The sequence below is a fragment of the Aptenodytes patagonicus genome, chromosome 4 (genome assembly GCF_965638725.1).
Source record: "Aptenodytes patagonicus chromosome 4, bAptPat1.pri.cur, whole genome shotgun sequence".
Lineage (NCBI taxonomy): Eukaryota > Metazoa > Chordata > Aves > Sphenisciformes > Spheniscidae > Aptenodytes > Aptenodytes patagonicus.
This window is the reverse complement of record NC_134952.1, coordinates 49,106,141-49,124,634: the sequence shown is the minus strand read 5'-3', so window position 1 is coordinate 49,124,634 and position 18,494 is coordinate 49,106,141. Positions and strand designations below refer to the sequence as shown.

Here is an 18,494-nt window from a genome sequence, read left to right as displayed (position 1 = left end):
TGTTAAGACTTCTTCTACAGCAAGCATAAAGTTCAAACAACATTATGACAGGCATTTAAAGTGTTTTTTATTCAAAATATCATTCAAATAAGAATAAAATAATAAAAGCAAGGCAAATTTGGCCATAGAATATTGATAAAGCTGTGTCGCCTTCTCATTAGATGGTCTCTCGTCTTTTCAAATGCTTCCCTCGGAAATACGCATACGCTGTAGGCCCTAATTTCTGCTGAGTTGCTCTGTATCTTAGCGCTTTAGGTACTTATGCCTGATAGTACCACCTCAAAAACCGGTGGAACGTCTGTGTTTGATACTACTATAACAACGTTACTCTTATCAATGCCAATTAGGAACTTTGGCTATTTTTTCCAGTTACGAAAGTGTGCTATTTGCTGTTTGTAAACTGCTAAGGGAAGGCCATACTACAGGAGACTATAAGACTACAGAAGACTTCGCCTTTTGTTTATCTGAAGTTTTCAGCCAGTAAATTCAGTAAGTAGCAGAACCTGAAATAGTGAAACGTAGCACTTGGTCTTCCTTTCATTTAAAGTATTAACACTTAGAAGTAGAAGGACTAAAATGATAATACTAATGATAGACAATTATGATTGCATTTGTCATAAAAAGATGATAATAATACACTGATCTATTACCATGGTACAGTAATCGAGTGCAAAAATTACAGAACTGCTTCAATACTTTCCATAGTAGTGCTTCATAAAAGATTACAGGTAAAGCATTCCAGACGAAAGATCAGAGCATTTTAGAATTACATGTTTGGTTGTGAATTCTAGTTACATTTGCCTGCATGTGCAGTTTTACAGGTCAACAAAGCTGAAACCGCCTTTTGATTCCCAGCAAGTCCCACCTACGAATTCAATTAATGTAGGGAAATTTAACAGCCACTCTATTTGGAATATTCTGTAATTGCTGACTTTCTAAAGGTGGCAAATATATTTTAACAACACTCACCCTCACAATTTTTTCTAGAATGAGTAAGTTTTTTAATTTCTGCTTTGCAACTGGCTTCACTCTTAGTTGTGAAGTAGAGAAGACAGAAGGCATGGAACTGACACAGCTCTCAAAGCACGGAAAGGCTAACTTGCAAACACATACATCCTGCCAGGACACAGGATGTTAAACCACTAGAACTGCCTCGGTTTGTCTACATAGTTACTTCTCACTTTTCTATCCATCTAACAAATTAATCCAGAAGACTCTGATATTTCGGGCACTTTCCAAAACACACTCCCTGCTCTGAAGAGCTCTGAAGTTATATTTACCCAATAAAGGTCTGAAGACCGAAATTGAAGGACTGCAGCACTTCAGAGACAGCGGGTGCTCAGGAAACAACTTTGACTCTCCATTTCCCTCTTCTATTATTCTAGCCATAGAGAAAAAGCAGGATTTCACAAAAAGGAGGAAGTCAAAATGTGTGTGTCTGTCAGAGGTGCCAGAAAAGCCAAGACAGATGTCAAAGCAAAAGAGAGAGAATATTTTCTTCCAACTGCCCTTCCTCCCCGCCCAATAAGAGCAGACCTAATCATGGTTCTTCTTACATTCAAAACATTCTGTTTATATTCTGTCATACTATTGATTATTTGATCCAAATTCCTTATCATTTTTCAGCACTTCTTTCCTTGTACGATTTTTTTATGGAGTAGTATTCAACACCTGGATAGAGTTCACATTCACAGTTTCAGTCCATCTTTGTAACTTCTTTTTGTGTACTCTGGAGTTGATTCTGAGTCTTCTTATTCCATGAGAGATTTGATATGCAACACACATGCCAAATAAAAAGACTTCTAAAAACTCCAGCCAACCCATTCCTGTACTGCCTAAAAGCAGAAAATGCCCTTACAGTCATTTCTTATTTTAGAAAATGTTGCTTTGAAGTAAATCTTCACATAAAGTGTGTGCCAAACTATTGTCCAAATGATAATCGTGGTCTTTGGCCAGTAAGTGTCAAACAAATACTGATGAAACTGTATCTGCTATACCTACAAATGAAACAAAAAATTGTTTTTAATAAATACTGGAAGTGGAGACTTGCCAGAAATAAGTTCCCAGAATTCACTTCGTATCATGCCCTCTCTCCTCCGTGCCATGACAGAAGGTGAACTGCTGGGGTTGTGGGGGGCGGGCAGAGAATCAGCTGCAACCCTTTTTTCTTCATTGCCTGACACTATTTATAGCTGTGCTCTACACTCCTCCCTCCTCTGCTTTCATGTTCAAAACTTTAGATCCTCTTTGAGGATTCAGCATTGGTCCAATCTGGGTGCTGAAAAGCAATCTAAACCTTGATATCCTCTGCCCTTTTAATCATATTCATTAGCTATGGATAGACAATATGAAGCTATGTAGCTTTGAAAGCTCACCAAGACTAGAGATCACAAATTCCATTACAAGACACATTTCTGAACACTCATACACACACAAACACAGGGCAAACTAAGCTTTTGTTCATGCTCAGTTCTTTTTGCATTGTTGTACTCCTCCCAGCACTAAAAGCAAAGTCTGACTACAGCCTGTGAAGGTATCGAAGGGTGATGGCTCTTATACCCTCAAAAGTGGTGTCAGCGCACCTCTAAATCAGAAGGCAACATCTGTGGGGGAAACAGAGCAACTATTGGCCTTTGCTGGCTTGTTCTTGTGTGACACGCTACAGAAAATGTGAAAGATCCTGCTTTTTGAGAGAATGGATTTTGAAAATAACACAGCTGTTCTTCCTGACCACTTCTACAATTGACTTGCTTTAATTATCACTACTTCTAAATTTCTCTTTCCAAATAGTTTGTTTATACAACAACAATAAGAACAAAAGTTTCAGCAACATGGAAAAGCTACGATTGGATACATTGTCCTGACCTTTACTGAGTGCAGGCAAATTGAATATTATCTATTCTTATTTGCAGATGATTTACATCATCTAACACCTTTTACAATGACTGAGAGAGCTACTGTGAAACATACATGGAAGGGAAAGCCAACAGAAGACCTACAGGGTTAATCTAGCAGACAAAAATTCAATGGACGCACAAGACTTACTATTTAGTAGTCCAATCCCAGCAATTTGGCTCAGCAATCTTTGCTGGTAAACAGGAGCTTCACCTCCCTTAGCTCCATATCCAGCAACTCAGAAGAAACTGGGTATTTAACACCACAAAACCCCCTCAAACACCAAGAAAAACCTCATGCAAATGGTAAGAGGGCGGGAGATGGAACTGGCAATAACAGTATATACCTCTATCCTACAAGAAAAGCCACAAGCAGGGTACACAGTTCCCAAGCACAGGCAGATCCACATTCCGTATTTGTTTGCTAAACTGAGCCGAGAGATAATTGCACCCACCAGACGAGGACAGCAGCTGTTTTACCTACACTGAGTATAGCGATGGTGCCAACCTAGAACCATGATACGTGACTCTACACTTTACAGTGCCATTACCTCTACGTGGTAAGGTACAATAGCATTTAAATTTGTTATGCCTTATACACCTTTACCTTTGCATGGTGTTTTTCAGTCATTCAACTATATGGCTTGGTTGAACTAGCAACCACTTTATTTATTTTTCCACCTGGACTTATCTAACCTCTTTTAAAACATAGCAATGATTTTTATTTCCTCTCTGAGGATCCCATTATATCGCTTTACTTACACGGAGAAACATGTCCCAGTGTGTGGCCTTTGACACTTCAATTATTTTTTGTCAGACTTACCACAGACATTGCCGCCTATCTTAACACGAACATAGCCGTCTATTCCCCATGTGGACCCCCAAGAGTTCTGTACAATCCAGTAAGGGATACTACCTGGAAGAGACATTTTCGTGAACAAGAGACAACATGAGATGTGGGAAGCATAAAAAACTTCTAACACTCTACAGAGTTAATTACCATTTTAATATCTCATAGTTTATGATGGTTTGATGGTATTGTACAGTGAAACCTACTGCTGTTCACATCGAGGACAGAGCTAACAGTCCTGTGTTGAACAGACTGGATATATCCTCTGCTAGCATAAAGACACATATAGCCGTGTCCATGACTTTACAGGGACATGAAGTCCCACAGAACTGAAGGAGCACAGACAAGAAGAGTATTCCTCCCGGGATCAGATTGCACTTCCAGAACTGATGTGACACCAAACCAAACAGGTCTTAACAGAACACCCAGTTGTGGATTTTAATCACCTGCCCCACAGGAGGCAAGTTGCAATTAAGAGAAAAAACACAAAACCTACTGGGTTGAAGTTCAGTTGATGGAAACGCACCTGTTCTGTCAAAACCAGTGATTAGAACAGCATGATTTGCTCTTCCACTGGAGCAGTGATACTGTATGATCCCACCAAGATAATCCTGCCAGCTAACCGCATCTACTGTTACTGCCAAAGGGCCCCAGTTAACAAGCATCCTCATCATTTCTTCTTCCTGACCGCTGTGAAAGAAGCGAGTGACTTAAGTTAGCACGCTAAAGCAATTTGAGAGGTGGTAATCTACTTGTTAAGTACAATTTTAAAATCAAACAATTCAACTGTTTCTTATGAGTGCTACACACCACATAACACACATCAATAAATATGTATTTCATATACTACAGCACAGTATTACAAATATAGGGCACGCAGACTATGGGAAAGGTGCAGATCCAAAGACATGATGCTATTAAAAAGAAGCAGGTTTCTGGGTCAAGTCAGTGGGCAATGGTGAGCACTATGTACCTTTCATACATCACTCAATTAAAAACCACCTTTGGACAAAACATTAGTCTATACTATTATTTCCCCTTAGTTTTTCAAACATGCAGAAGTACCTCTTACATCATACATAATAATACACTAAAATATGTATCTCAAACATATCAAAACACAGGACATTACCACTATCAGACTTCACCATTAGCATCCTCATGCAGTTTTATTTAGGTAATATACTGGAACAGGAAAGCTTTATCACTGCATGGTATGTGCAATAACTAAATTTGGCAAATACAGACTGGCAAAGCTGTAACTGATTTTAGTTACTTATATCTGGCAGTAATTCAGTTCCTAGTCAAAATTATATTTCTTGTCTTGAAGTTCAGTACGCAGCTGCATTGTACTGATGAAAATTAGAAACAAACTTTCTTGGTACAGAAACCTAAAAAGCTACCAGTTGTCTTTACAAAATTCAGTTGACAACACTGTTTGCTAAGTCATGGACTGGAGGAGGATGTGGGTGGGTATGTAAAAGGATGAATACTGAAGTAACTGGATACTTCCTACATTTTTCAACAAATTCCAATTATTATTGGTAGAATTTACCCTTTCCAATACTTAAGCAATGTAATGTACACTTAGAATATATTTAAAATTGTACCGGACTCAATGTTCCAATTTAAACACAGCCAACTGGAAAGACCAAATTTCAAGACACTGACTTAAGCTTTCTAATTTGAACAAGCTTAGTGATGGTAGGATTGAGTGGATTCATTGTGGCAAGCCATAACCCTAAAAAATGTTATGTATTAATTCTTATCCAGTACAGAACCGATGCAATCAACGTCATAACCTTTGGCTGGTCAATGCACTATTGGCTCTAGCTTACTCCACAGTTAGTGAACACAGAAGGAAAAGTACAGCAAATAAAAAGAATCAATAGCAGCTACCTGAAGTCATATGCAGCAAATCCTGTTATTGAAACTCCAAAATCTGAGTGACCAAAATAATGGCACAGTCCTGTCTGAGCTTTAAAAGTGTATTCTGAATCTCTCACAAGTTTTACTTTTGTCTGCAAGAAGATAAATGAATCAGAATTTAATGCATTAGCGCTATGCAGATCAAAACAGACAGTGTAACTGACCACAGAACTCACTCAAAATTCAGTGTGTTCTTGGTGAGATTAGAAATAAGAATGTCATTTTGGGAAATAAGATATTTACTATCTCTAGTTTCCCTGTTGGCAGAGAAAGCTTCAGAAGGGATTAAGAAGTGTTTAAATAATGAACAAAATTTAAAAGGTAACTCTGGTTTAAACTAGCCTCGTGAGCAATCTCATCAATTTCAAGACAGAGACTAGGCATTCATTTAATGAATGACCATTCATTCTCTTCAAAATTATCCTTTCCTTGGGACAGTTCAAGAACCACAAATATCATAGAATCATAGAATAGTTTGGGTTGGAAGGGACCTCTAAAGGTCATCTAGTCCAACCCCCCTGCTGTGGGCAGGGACATCTGCAACTAGATCAGGTTGCTCAGAGCCCCGTCCAACCTGACCTGGAATGTTTCCAGGGATGGGGCATCCACCACCTCTCTGGGAAACCTGTGCCAGTGTTTTACCACCCCCAAGAACAGTTCTATAAAATATTGAAATTAAGTCCAATTCTGCTATTAGCATCAAATCCTCATGCCAGTATATAATGCACTATAATGGCTGCCACAGTTCCAAGTCCAGCTACAAAGGTATTGCATCAACCTTTTGCACTTTTCTTGTGTTCTGCGGTACAGCACATTTATGACAGTGCCTTCTCCAGTCTAATTCATTTGTAGTCCCTCTGTTACCGAGCAAGAGGGAATTTTGCTTCAGAGGAATCCAGATGAATAACCTCCATCTTTCTTCAAATGCAAACTTGAACAAGTTATCTAGACTGTTATTAGCCGGGATTATATGAATCTTCAGGGGCAGAATTACAGAGTTCCTTAAAAAGGACAATCAGCTTTTGTTTTTAAACTTCACAAAACTAAGAGATCCTTTTTATATTCCTATAACTCAAACTGTTGTCCTAGAGAATACTTTTTATTTCACAGATATTAAAATGTTTCTGCTTACATATATTAACACACATTTTGTGTTTTTCATGAACGAAATGTGTTAGCTACAACTGAAGTAGAATTTCTTTTTGAAATTATGTCTGCATTTTCATTGTTTTGGGTTGCAAGTGAAACAAAGGTAAATGCAGTCAATATTATTCTGAGGTGCTCCACGCTCCTGCATGATTTTACAGTGTTTGCAACAGAAACCACAGAAATTTGAAAGCAGAAAATCTCAGCATCCCTTCTCTTCCCCAGGTGCTGGTGCCTAAACTGGACACTCAAATCCACAAAATGACACGTGGATAAATGGCTCCTTCTGCACTGGTACTGAATGTCTGCAGTTCCAACTGACTCCAGTGGAAATACTGCAGCTTTCAAGAAAACATTACTTTCAACCCTTGTGGGTTGATTTGTTACATTCACAAGAACATATATAGACCATAAAATTCGAATCAAGTTTCAGTTCTGCTTGAACAAACTCTCTTGATTCCAGACTAAATAAATATGCATACATATATATACACACATATGTATGTGCATATACACATATATACACACATACCAAAAAAAATCAGATGAGCTGTACACTCCACCTTCCCCATCACTTTTTCCCAGTAAAAAAGAATGTCAATATGAAAGCTAAGGAAGGGTTCGAGATTTATGAAAAGTTTCAAACCTGGTTCAGCCAGCTCAAAGCACTAACAGTGGATCCCCCGCTGCAGCCATAATTATTGTATGAACAGTCAATAACCTGCTGTACGCTGAGTTCTTCCAGGTTATTTCCTTTAATTGCATAGGCAGACTCTATACCACCCACAACGCTGAAAGCCCAGCAGCCTCCACACTGGTGCAAAGAGACGGGAAACAGGGGAGAAAGAAGAAGTCAGCTTTGTTTTTGAAGCCTGATAAGAAAAGAAAAAAGGTCAAAAGGGTCTTCTGATGCTCTTCATTTACTACGTCATCCTTGAACTTCATTTTTAAGGCAACAATAAAGAAGTTTAATCAAGCCATTTAAAATATTGAACTGTTTTTTCTCCTGTACTGCTCTCTGAAAGCTAGAAATGCATTATGGATGTCTTATCTTAAGGATTCCTGCATTGTGGTTGCCTTATTTTAAGGATTCCTTCCTGATTCATTTTTGCCCTTTAAGATAGGTCTGAGGATGCTTTTTACTGTGCGGTATCTATTTTCTTGAAGAAGGATTGGGGCTCAGGATGAAATTATTTTTTAACCACATTAGTTAGTAAGTTTTTGAAAAGGATGCACTTAAGGAGACAGTCTACAACTTTCTACAGTCCAAAGAATTTTATAGAAATATGTTAGATTACAGTTTAAGAAAAAATAAACTGAAATTAAACATAATAGAAAAATTCTTAGACAGTAACAGAATCTATACTGCAGTTCTAGGCTCTTTAAACTGGCATTTAAAATAGGAAGCAGAATTTATTCCTAGGCAAGGGCCAGGTTATACTATGTGAAGCACAGAAAGGAAAGACATTGGGGATTTAACAGCTTATTTGCTTCTTACCAGTGATCATAACCACTTTCTTTCGGATAAACTGTAATCATGTGGGGTTTGGTTATCTTCCTATCATGAACGCATCCCCTGAGGTGTTCAATGGTAAAGACATGGGTGTTGACCAGCCAAGGGCATTCAATCATGAGAGAAAACAACAGCAAAGGATCTATACCCATCCAGGTGAAATGGGGGGATGAGGTCAGGTACTGAACTTACCCCAGTCTCTTCAGAAAACCACAAAACACACATGGTGCAAAATATTTGCAGATTTAGTTAACTAGATCAAAAAATGTATTACACACAGTTTATAATTGCACAATTTCTAAATGCACAACTTTTACATCTCATACTTTTAAGCCTAATCCCACTTTGCATAAGTGACTACTTGACTTTGTATATGTTCAACCAGCCATACTTGTGCCAGTGCTCCAAGGAGTCTTGAGGCAGTGCTGGTCCCTTCCAAAACCTTCACTGTGCTCGACAACATACCTGCTGGAACTGTCTCTGGGCAGTGCTTGAGAACCAGGAAAGGAAAATACCAGGACTTACTGTTTGCTGATTTCTCACTTCTGCAATGACTTTCTTGTCCCTCCAGTCAAACTTCTTTGGCAAAGGTTTTTCCTTTCCCTTTGGCACTTTTATGTATCTGGGAAGTTTGTGAGGTATGCTTCTTAAGTAAATAGCTAAACACAGAATACAAACATCTATAAATCTACTAACTAAAAAAACCCCACAAACAACTGTTTTACTAGAAGCCATAGAGGTAACTTTGATCTGTAGTTACAAACATGAGATTACATCTTGTTCCCAAATCCATAGAAAATTCATGTATTTTAAAATAATCATTATACTCCAGAATGAATGTAAATATTCCTACAGTTCTAGAAAGAACAGAAATATTCCATGTAGGGAATGTGGGTACAAAGCGTGAAGATTTACTAAAGCTCATCAATAACCATGCCATAAAACAAGTTTTGTTTGAAAATTTTCACAAGATTTTACTTACTGGAAAAATATTACTTTATTTTAGTCAGGCGATGGGGAAAAATTAGAGGAGAATAATGTAAAGATTCTGAAACACACGCAAATTAATAGTTTTTCATTAAAAAAAGCTGCTTAATTATTGAAAATTAAAGAAGGTGTGAAATCCCCCGATGAATAGAACAGATAACAGCAAACTTGACAGCAAGAAAGGAAGATTAGGTTACGTATCAGACAAATTTTCTTAGTAATAAAAATTAAGTGTGTCATATTGCTCCTGAAAGTCATAGCTATCATTGTACAGCTGTGGACCTCCAAGCATTGTTTGGATTGTAGTCAATTTTGTCTTGGGTTAGGGAATAGGAACATAGGAACTTAGGCTGCACCTCGAATACTGTGTTCAGTTTTGGGCCCCTCACTACAAGAAGGACGTCGAGGTGCTGGAGCGTGTCCAGAGAAGGGCAACGAGGCTGGTGAGGGGTCTGGAGAACAAGTCTTATGAGGAGCGGCTGAGGGAACTGGGGTTGTTCAGCCTGGAGAAAAGGAGGCTGAGGGGAGACCTCATCACTCTCTACAACTACCTGACAGGAGGTTGTAGCGAGGTGGGTGTTGGTCTCTTCTCCCAAGTAACTAGCGATAGGACGAGAGGAAATGGCCTCAAGTTGCGCCAGGGGAGGTTTAGATTGGACATGAGGAAAAATTTCTTGACTGAAAGAGTGGTGAAACATTGGAACAGGCTTCCCAGGGAAGTGGTTGAGTCCCCATCCCTGGAGGTATTTAAAAGACGTGTAGATGAGGCGCTTAGGGACATAGTTTAGTGGGCATGGTGGTGTTGGGTTGACGGTTGGACTCGATGATCTTAGAGGTCTTTTCCAACCTCAATGATTCTATGATTCTATGATTCTATGATTAAGACTACTCGACAACCTTGTGTATTTTCCAATTTTAAAACTGTTGCAACTGAAGAAGGCTTTAAGGCCCAGTGAGAAGAAAGAAGGAAAGAAGGAAAGAAAAGAAGGAACAGTCTGTATACTAAACCATATTCAGGCTCTGGGCAATTCAACCTTGCAAGACTAGAGAAACATGAAGAGGATTGTTGTATCCTTCAGAAGTACTTACAGTTTGGTACCAGACATTGTAAACTAGCTGACTATCAGCACTGGAAGAATCTGTAAATGTGAAAGACACAGGGTTCTGGGAAAGAATAAGAAAAATAACAGAAAAGGCATTAGCAGCAGCAGCCAGAAAATGTACCTTTGAACTCCTCAGGAAACAGGTGAGAAAACTCATTTATTCCATAGAAAGCAGTCTTATTATCTTTTGATGACAAATTCAGTAATCTAATTCTTTTAGCGCTTTCCTGAAGGAAAAAAAAATAGATTGTGGACATTATTAAGTTAGCAGTAGTGACAAAACCATAAGAGCAGAAAAAGAAAAGGTTAGCAACAGTAAACATGAACTTAGATAACAAGACAGCTGTTCACCCCAGATTCACCTCAGATTCATCGTGGATTCCTATCAAACCAATATGAAAGCCTAATTTCAACTCCAACAAAGATACCAAAAAAGCATTTGTTAAGTGCATAGAGGGTAAAAAATTGATATGAGACAGACAAAACAGGCAAGCTGAGGACAAATTGTGTCAAACTCATCCGATGCCCTTCTTTGACAGCACAACAAACCTTGTGGTTCAGATACGCAAAAATGTCTTCAGATAGAGTTAACCCTGTCTTGCTTCATGTCCTTATAAAGCAAAAGAACAGTATAATGGCCTGAAGACATTAAAAACCCTAAACTTTAAATTATCAGGACTCCTAAACCTCTGAAAAACATGTTTTTGACGTACAAAAGCAAGACAATCTGACACCTCCCTCCCCAACTTCTTCTGCTGACAAAGTTCAACATGAAATACAAAAAACTTAACGCCACCTTCTGCGCTTATGAAGACTTCATCACGCTCCCTCAGCAGAAGATGTCCGCTGGCGCATGCTGGGTTGTCAGGCAAGGGAGGAACCCACGGTGGCATTACCTGCGGTCCCACCGCCACAGGCAGCCACCAACGCCACTCGGGGCCAGCAGCAGGCCAGGCTGGCACCGCACTCCCGGCGCGGGCCCTCAGCCCCGGTAACCACCCCGCTGCCCCGTTAGACTGACACCCGCCCAGCCCCCCCAGGCATCCCTCGTCAGGCACCATGCAGGAAAGGGGGGCACCACAGCGGGCAGGGGGACGCCGCCCTGCCCGACTTTCCCGGTCGCCCCATTTGCCTGCGAAACCGCTCTGACAGGAACCCCTGTACAGCCGGAGGCGTGAGGCACGGGACGGGTGAAACCCGCTTCCCACCGCGCCGGGCGGCCAGCACGGGGTCCGGGGCTCCTCGGTCCGAAGCTGACACCTGGCGTCAGAAACGGGGAAGGGGAGAAAAGCAGCGACACCCCAACCCCAGCAACTTGAGGGGACGCCGAGCAGGCAGGGCCGAGGAATACGAAACAGCAAAGGATGCCGGAGCGGGTTTCGGTACTCCGGGCTGAAGGGCTCCGCCGTGCCACCTTCCTCCACCTCTCACCCTCCAGCCATCGGGCTAGCAGCGGCAAAGCGGCACGCCGCCACGCCTCCGGCAGAGCCCGCAGCCGCCGCGGTGGCAGCAGGCCCGCTGTGTAGCGCGGATCGCGAGTGTAAGTGCGGGCAGGGACACCTACCCGGAGGGCCGCCGCCGCCGCTTCTTTCTCCCAGCCGCCTCCGTCCCACGGCCGGCGGCCCGGACGGCCGGCGCCGCCCTCCTCCCCAAGACGGGTACCTGCAGGCGCCAAGAAGGCGGCGCTGCCCGCCCGCAGCAGGCAGCAGAAAAGCGCCAGTGCCAGAACCCCCATCGACCACCCGGGGCGAGCGACCGGTCGCGCCATGCCATGCGGGGCAGCGGGGCCCGCTCCCTGCCGAGTTCCCGGCCGCCGCCCCTCCCCTGGCCACCATGTCATGGCGGGGTGGGGCCTGGGGGGGCGCACTCCCACCCCGCGGAGGTTGCGGGCCAGGCTGTTGTCGTGGGGGAGAGGGGGCTGAAACCTCCTTTCTTTACAGCCTCTGCCCGGAGGCAGACCCCAACTTCCTCCTACGGTGGGCCTGGGGGCAGGCCGGCGCGGGGGGGCGGCACCCCGCTGGGCTGCCCCCGCCGGGCGGGGCGGGGCATAAAATGGTGGCCACCCGGCAGTGGTGTTTCCCGCACCGCCCCTCGGGGGCCGGGCGGCGGCTGTCGGGGCTGTTGCTGCTGCCTGCGGGTGTCCTGCCGCCGATTTTTGCTGGGTTTCGGGGTGCCCGGCAGCGCCTGGAAAAAGCCTGTGTTTCAGGCGGTCTCTTTCCGTGTAGGAGATGCGCCGCGGGGCGCGCAGGGCTGCAAACGAGGGGAGAAGAGGTGCTGAGCGTTCAGTTAACGATGAGGTTAAAGGTTAATGCCCGGCCTTCACTGAGAGGAAAGTTAGTTGGTACGTGCAAAATGTGCTGCCAGTAGGAAAGAGAAGGCGTAGTTGCTTCTTCGGGGCAGCAGAAATACCGTTTATAGGCTTTAGCAAGGGAAGGCATTGGTGGAGAGAGAAGAGCCACCCTGTGCTGCACAGCCAGTGTCCGCAGCCTCTGGTGTCCAGTGTGACTGGGTTATGCTAGAGGAAAATATTTGAGAGAAGCCTGTGTGTGCTTATGGTGGCTCATTGGTTTCCTTAGAGACTAGTCATGTGCTGGTACTCAAGCAAGCAGGTTAGTGCTTGGCATTTAAAACTTTATTAGGCCGGTATAAGTTAACACAGTCCTTTTTGTTATTTCCGTCACCAGGTGTTTTTACACAGTGTGTGTAAGTAGAATATTTGTTTAAACCTACTCTATGTTTCAGTTGCTTTTCCCCCCACTACCTTGTTACCACAACGTGAAGGCACAGGTGTGCTGTCCTGTGGTGCCAGTAGCAACACCTTGCAGTGTTGTGTTTGGGAAACATGAGGCTTTCCTCATGCTGAAATTTTAAGTTACAGGGTGTGAAGTTTTGCTGCCATCGCTGTGTTATGTAACAGCAAACTTGTGTCGGAGTGTGTGCTTTGTAAAGGGTGAGGTGCAGAATTGTGCCAGTGCATGTTTTTTTTGCGCCATGCAGCATTTTATCCAATAATACAAGTTTGAAAGAGAAATTATACTGTATGAAATGCAGCAGATCCATGTATTTTTAATTTCTAGATCAGTAGGTATATACAGTCTTGGAAAGTAAAAGACAAAGGATTAAACTAATGGCTGAGGATTGTGGAGGGTGGGTCGGGGCGGCCCAGCTGGTGGGCTGTAGCTCGGTGACCTGTGCCTCTCTCTGCCCTGTCACCGAGGTTCATGGGGTTCAAATGCCTGGGCTTGCTGACTTCTGAGAACTGGCTTTTTTGTAGTGTTCCTCTCTGGGACGGTAACCCCTCTTTGAGGGGGGCAGGGGCAGGTAGCTTCAGCAATTTGAGTGCTTGACTGTATCTCCCCACTGGTGACTGGAGAAGGATTTAAATAACTAATCAGCAGCACCACAGAGTCCTCTGTGTTATGTAAGCATTTAACCCTCTCCCCCCCTTCACAGAAAATGGCCTTTTGCTATTTTCTGTGACTAGAATGGCAAAAGTATTTTGACGTTGACAGTACTTATACTGCATTTACTAGTGCGTTTTTTTTTTTAATAAGCAACTAAACAGCAATGGCAAAAAGCTTTTCTAGAGTGAGACTACAATACCGGAGTTGTTATCTGTCAGGGGAGAGAACAAAACCCAGTACTCTAGTCATGAGATGACAACAGTTCCCTCCCATCCACCCCACTGATAAAGGAGCACTTGTGTTTATTTGCAGAAAACTTATCATGCAGGTAGCTTTTCTTAATGATGGAAAGAAATTCTTTTTTCTGATTTATAGCCTGGAGTTCTACATATTTCTGTAGTGAAGAGAGAAGTTAAGATACTGTCATTACTGAGAAGTTGAGGTAGTTTAAAGGTACTCATGTGGTGGCAGTTCTAATGATAAAACAACCACAGCAGATCAGGAACAGCCTGGCAGTATAAATAAAAGTTTATTATCTGATCCCACCAAACAGCTCATGTCCAGGGTTGAACAAACCTGTGGGGATCATGATCCAGCTCTACCTTTGCCTTCCTCCTCCTCTGCAATGGCTGTTGGGGGATCGGCTGAACTGTTGCCAATTTTAGTACAGGAGGGCTATTTACGGCTTATAGCCAGAGTAGGAAAGAGTTTGTTAGCAGAGCAGCTTTTATTGGTTATTGTGATATGTTTTATTATTGTGAACCAGGATTGGCATAAGAGATGTTATTACAACTTATTACAAACTCGTGTTGACATAATGAGGTCTGGGATCAGCATAGGGACTGGATAGGATGAAGACAGTAACATAAGAAGTGAGCGGTGAAAACTTTTTAAGGATGGTCTGAACCTCAGCAGGCAAATTCTGAGGCAAAATCCATCGAACTGTGACTCTGGGCACCGAGACCCTCGGGAGAAGTGCAGGGCAGTGGCTGGCGGGAGTGTCAAAGGAAAGCTTGATATGGGAAATGTAGCTTTGGATTACATTGATTGCGAGAGTAACAGAAGCCTTAATGCAACAGTCTCATGATTTTATTCAGTGTGGTATAATGGAACAGCAAAGAAGTTACTTTGCCAGTCAGTATAAGCAGCAGAAAGATGCTGAAATTAGCTTTAACAAAAAGTAAGTTTTGAAATAAAAAGTTTTGGATTTTCCATCAGGCTAACATCAACTTTCACTAAATTGGCCTGCTAGCTTTCAAATCCATTGCTTGGAAATTATGATTATCTCAAACTGAATAAATTTTCTTATTTTTACTATATAATCATTAAATTCTAAACCAGTCAACTTAGCTTTACTGGAAGAAAGAGATAAACTTTCAGTTATTTTTTGGTTATTATTTCCATGGACTATGTCTTGTTCATAACAGGAGAAGCTGTTTTGCTTGGAGAAGCTATTTTATTTTGTATGTAGACTTCAAGAGTTACTTTTCCTGTGAAACACATGAGGGCAGCAAAGGACTTTTGGAAAGGTGGTTGCAAACCATGCAGTTTTAATTTTTATTTTAATTAAATAAATAAACCCAAAAAACCCCAAACAAACAAAATCCCCTCCTATTTTGGGAAAATAGATCTATCCTGGATTGATTCATGTGAAAAATTCTGTACAGCATTTCAAGAGGAAAAAGTGTGTTTCTCCTGGATTTGCCTTCTCTGCTAACTAGATTTCTCAATTTATCTTGTTTGAGAGGAGAGGGTGTAAGAAAAGTCAGTGTCTTCTCTGATGGCTACTGGCTCAGGGAGAGTAGAAGTGAAGAAACAGCAAAGGTAGGTGACTGACAGCCAAAGTGTTTCAGAATGCTTTATTTTTTCCACTAAACTACCATGCTATTAAAGCATTTTGTACTTGTCCTTAAATGAGCAAACCCCCACCAAAGTACATAGAGAGCCCTGTCTATAGGCACACAGTCCCTGCTCTGTTTTTAATTACTCCAGTGTAAATCTAGCTTTGCTTCATTAAGATAAAAGAAAATACACTTGTAAAAATAATATCAGAATCAGGCCTATAAAAACGAATGGAGTATAAAATTTGTGTTAGGGTTTTTTGTTGTTTTGTTTTTTAAAGGTTTTATTGATATCAATTCTTACTGCTTCATTGACATAGGTAAGCCATGTATTAGTTACACAGGTCACACCAGACAGGTGATTAAAATCTTTTTATGCAAGTGTATACTTTATGTTGCAAGATTTCTTTTCAGAAAGTCTGATTTAGAATTTTATAATTGTAAATGCTTATTTTTAAATATATTTTAATGGCATTTTGCATATCTCTTTACTGTTCTGGCTATTCATTAGATGTATTTCATAAGCCCAAACAATGCATACTAAAGGAAGAAGCAATAATGAATGTATATTTAGGAACCTCTAAACTCATTAAAGAAAACATATTACAAATGAAGATATTCCTTTTTTAAGAGAATTTTTCTCATCAGGTGCAAAATACCCATTTCTAAAATGTCTTGTAACTTATAACAGTGTAATGAGTGGGTGGATTTTCATAGTATTACAAGGTCAGAGTGAGAGAGCATGTTAATATTTAGTAGACTGGCTTATTTTTTTTCAGTAATTTTTACATAGCTGTTTGAAATAGTTAGTTGAGTCTTGTTAGACAGCCTAGCTTCAGTGCCATTTGGCCTCTGTGCTTATAATTATCATAGCAAACAAGGGCAAAATACAATAAATTACTTCTGAGTTGAAGACGGGTCTTCCAAGGATGGGTACTGCTGCTGCTAAGGGCAGTAATGAGATGTGTTAATGGACCTGTGGGGAGGAGGTATGCCTTTCACTCTGATAGGTATCTACATAGCAGCAGTTTGGACTTTTACCTTTTGCATGCATACAAGATGTTTAACAAATGGAAAATACATCCCTTTGTGCAGTTCTCAGCCTCAGAGAGAACTAATCTAAATCTGGCAGCAGATGGAGCTGAGCACCTTTTCTTAAAAAGACTTGTTGGAAAAAATTATTTTGGGATAAGTCTAAGGATTTGTGCATTTTAAGACCTTGCAGTGGTGGTGTTTGCTAATATAGTTGCACTGGTAACAATTATTAAGTGTAAGCAAAGCAAGTGAGAATTGCAATCTTGGCATGAAATCTGGTCCTGTTTAAGCCAATGCGAGGGTAAATAAGAAGTGTCGCTGCAGCTAACATTCAGAAGTCATCTTTTCTGAGCCTCAAGGCAGACTTTGAAGTTTGTGAGATGCAGAGAAAATTACACATGGTAATAGCTGGGTTTGCAGGAATAACCAAGCTGTGCAAGGAGTTGCCTTAGCTAGATCATGAAAAATATCTGTCTTGACCATGAAGTCTCTCCTGGTAGAGCTATCTTCCTTTGCAAATAATGAAATAACTGTAGGACCTGCTTCTCGAACCTGACTCTTCTGTATCTCATCTGAATATCCTAAACACCAGTAAGTGTCTAGCTCTTTTTAAAATGTTTTTCTTCAGTCTTGTCAGTAGGGGGTGAATTATGAATGAAGAAGGCTGGCAGCGGAGCTAATAATTCAAATCAAATGTTGAACCAAAATTTGAAAATGCAGAAAGATGTGGTTAGGCGTTACACTGGCACAAAAGGAGCAACACCTATTCTGAGTGAGACTGAAGTAAGAAGTGTTGACAGTTTTAGGGAGCTGAGAATTGGCTTTTAAGATGGTGACTGTGCCGTTTCTGATTTTTTTTCTGTCCTCATTGCCAGTCCCATTTGCCAGTGTGTATAATAGCTTGACATTAAGTATTCTCAGCTGAGAAAACTTCTCAGATCCAGGTCATTCAAATCTTACTTTCCAGTTGGCTTTTTTCTTTTTATATTTAATTATCCCCAGAAAGTGGGGTAAGTGGTCAGCTTTTCAGGAGGACATTCAGGCAGTATGGGGTGCATCCTGGTTTGAGGGCACAAGCATTGATAAGAACAATTAAAGGGAATAAATGTTTATTTCTTCCATCAAACTGTTTGATGGAAGGTGGACAGAGTGCTCATAAGTAGAAGTAATGCTCTTTTGCAGAACCTCCTTTGCAAATTTCTGTAAAATCTTCAGTTAATTTGTTAGTAAATCCTTCATGAATTCATCAGTGACTTTATTGGTAGAGGAATCTAGCAAGAGGGTAGGAGGACTTGCCAAATTCAAGTAAAAGGAGAAACAAAATTAAAGAAAAAACTACCATTCAGGAATCCAGATATTTCTACCCTACATAGATTTTTGCACTCATTTTTGGAGGATCTGGTTACTGACTTTCTCCACTGGTGATTATAACTCAAAAATGCTGTTGAATCATCCCAACCTTATATTCTTTCTGTTCCATATACAATGCCTTCCACTTTTGGTTTACTGTGGAACTTAAAAGGACTGTCAATGTCAGTCACATTGATGTGAATCAGTTCTGACTATTACTGCTATGATTATAATACTATTGAAATTATACCTTGTCCCTATAGTGCTTTATATCCATAGATTTCCAGTGCTTTTTGTGGGAAGGTCAGCAATGTAAAACCAATGTCAAATTGCACTTCAAGCATGAGGTCTGTGTCCATGACTAACCTGTGCACAGAAGCAGGGGGTCTGTTTTGCATCAGTGGCTGACTTTGGTCTTGCTCAGATTGTTGTTTATGTGCCA

General features: G+C 41.3%; 1 protein-coding gene across 1 annotated transcript; it reads right to left on the bottom strand.

Annotated features, from left to right (window-relative positions):
* Positions 1-50: 50 nt before the first annotated feature.
* CTSO (cathepsin O) lies at positions 51-12,385 on the bottom strand. The gene is made up of 8 exons (XM_076336638.1): positions 11,987-12,385; positions 10,544-10,649; positions 8,858-8,991; positions 7,466-7,633; positions 5,644-5,765; positions 4,271-4,434; positions 3,718-3,810; positions 51-1,997 (listed from the first exon to the last, which is right to left on the bottom strand). The coding sequence occupies exons 1-8, from the start codon at positions 12,260-12,262 to the stop codon at positions 1,963-1,965; spliced, it is 1,098 nt and encodes a 365-aa protein (XP_076192753.1). The 5' UTR covers positions 12,263-12,385; the 3' UTR covers positions 51-1,962.
* Between the last annotated feature and the right edge of the window lie 6,109 nt (positions 12,386-18,494).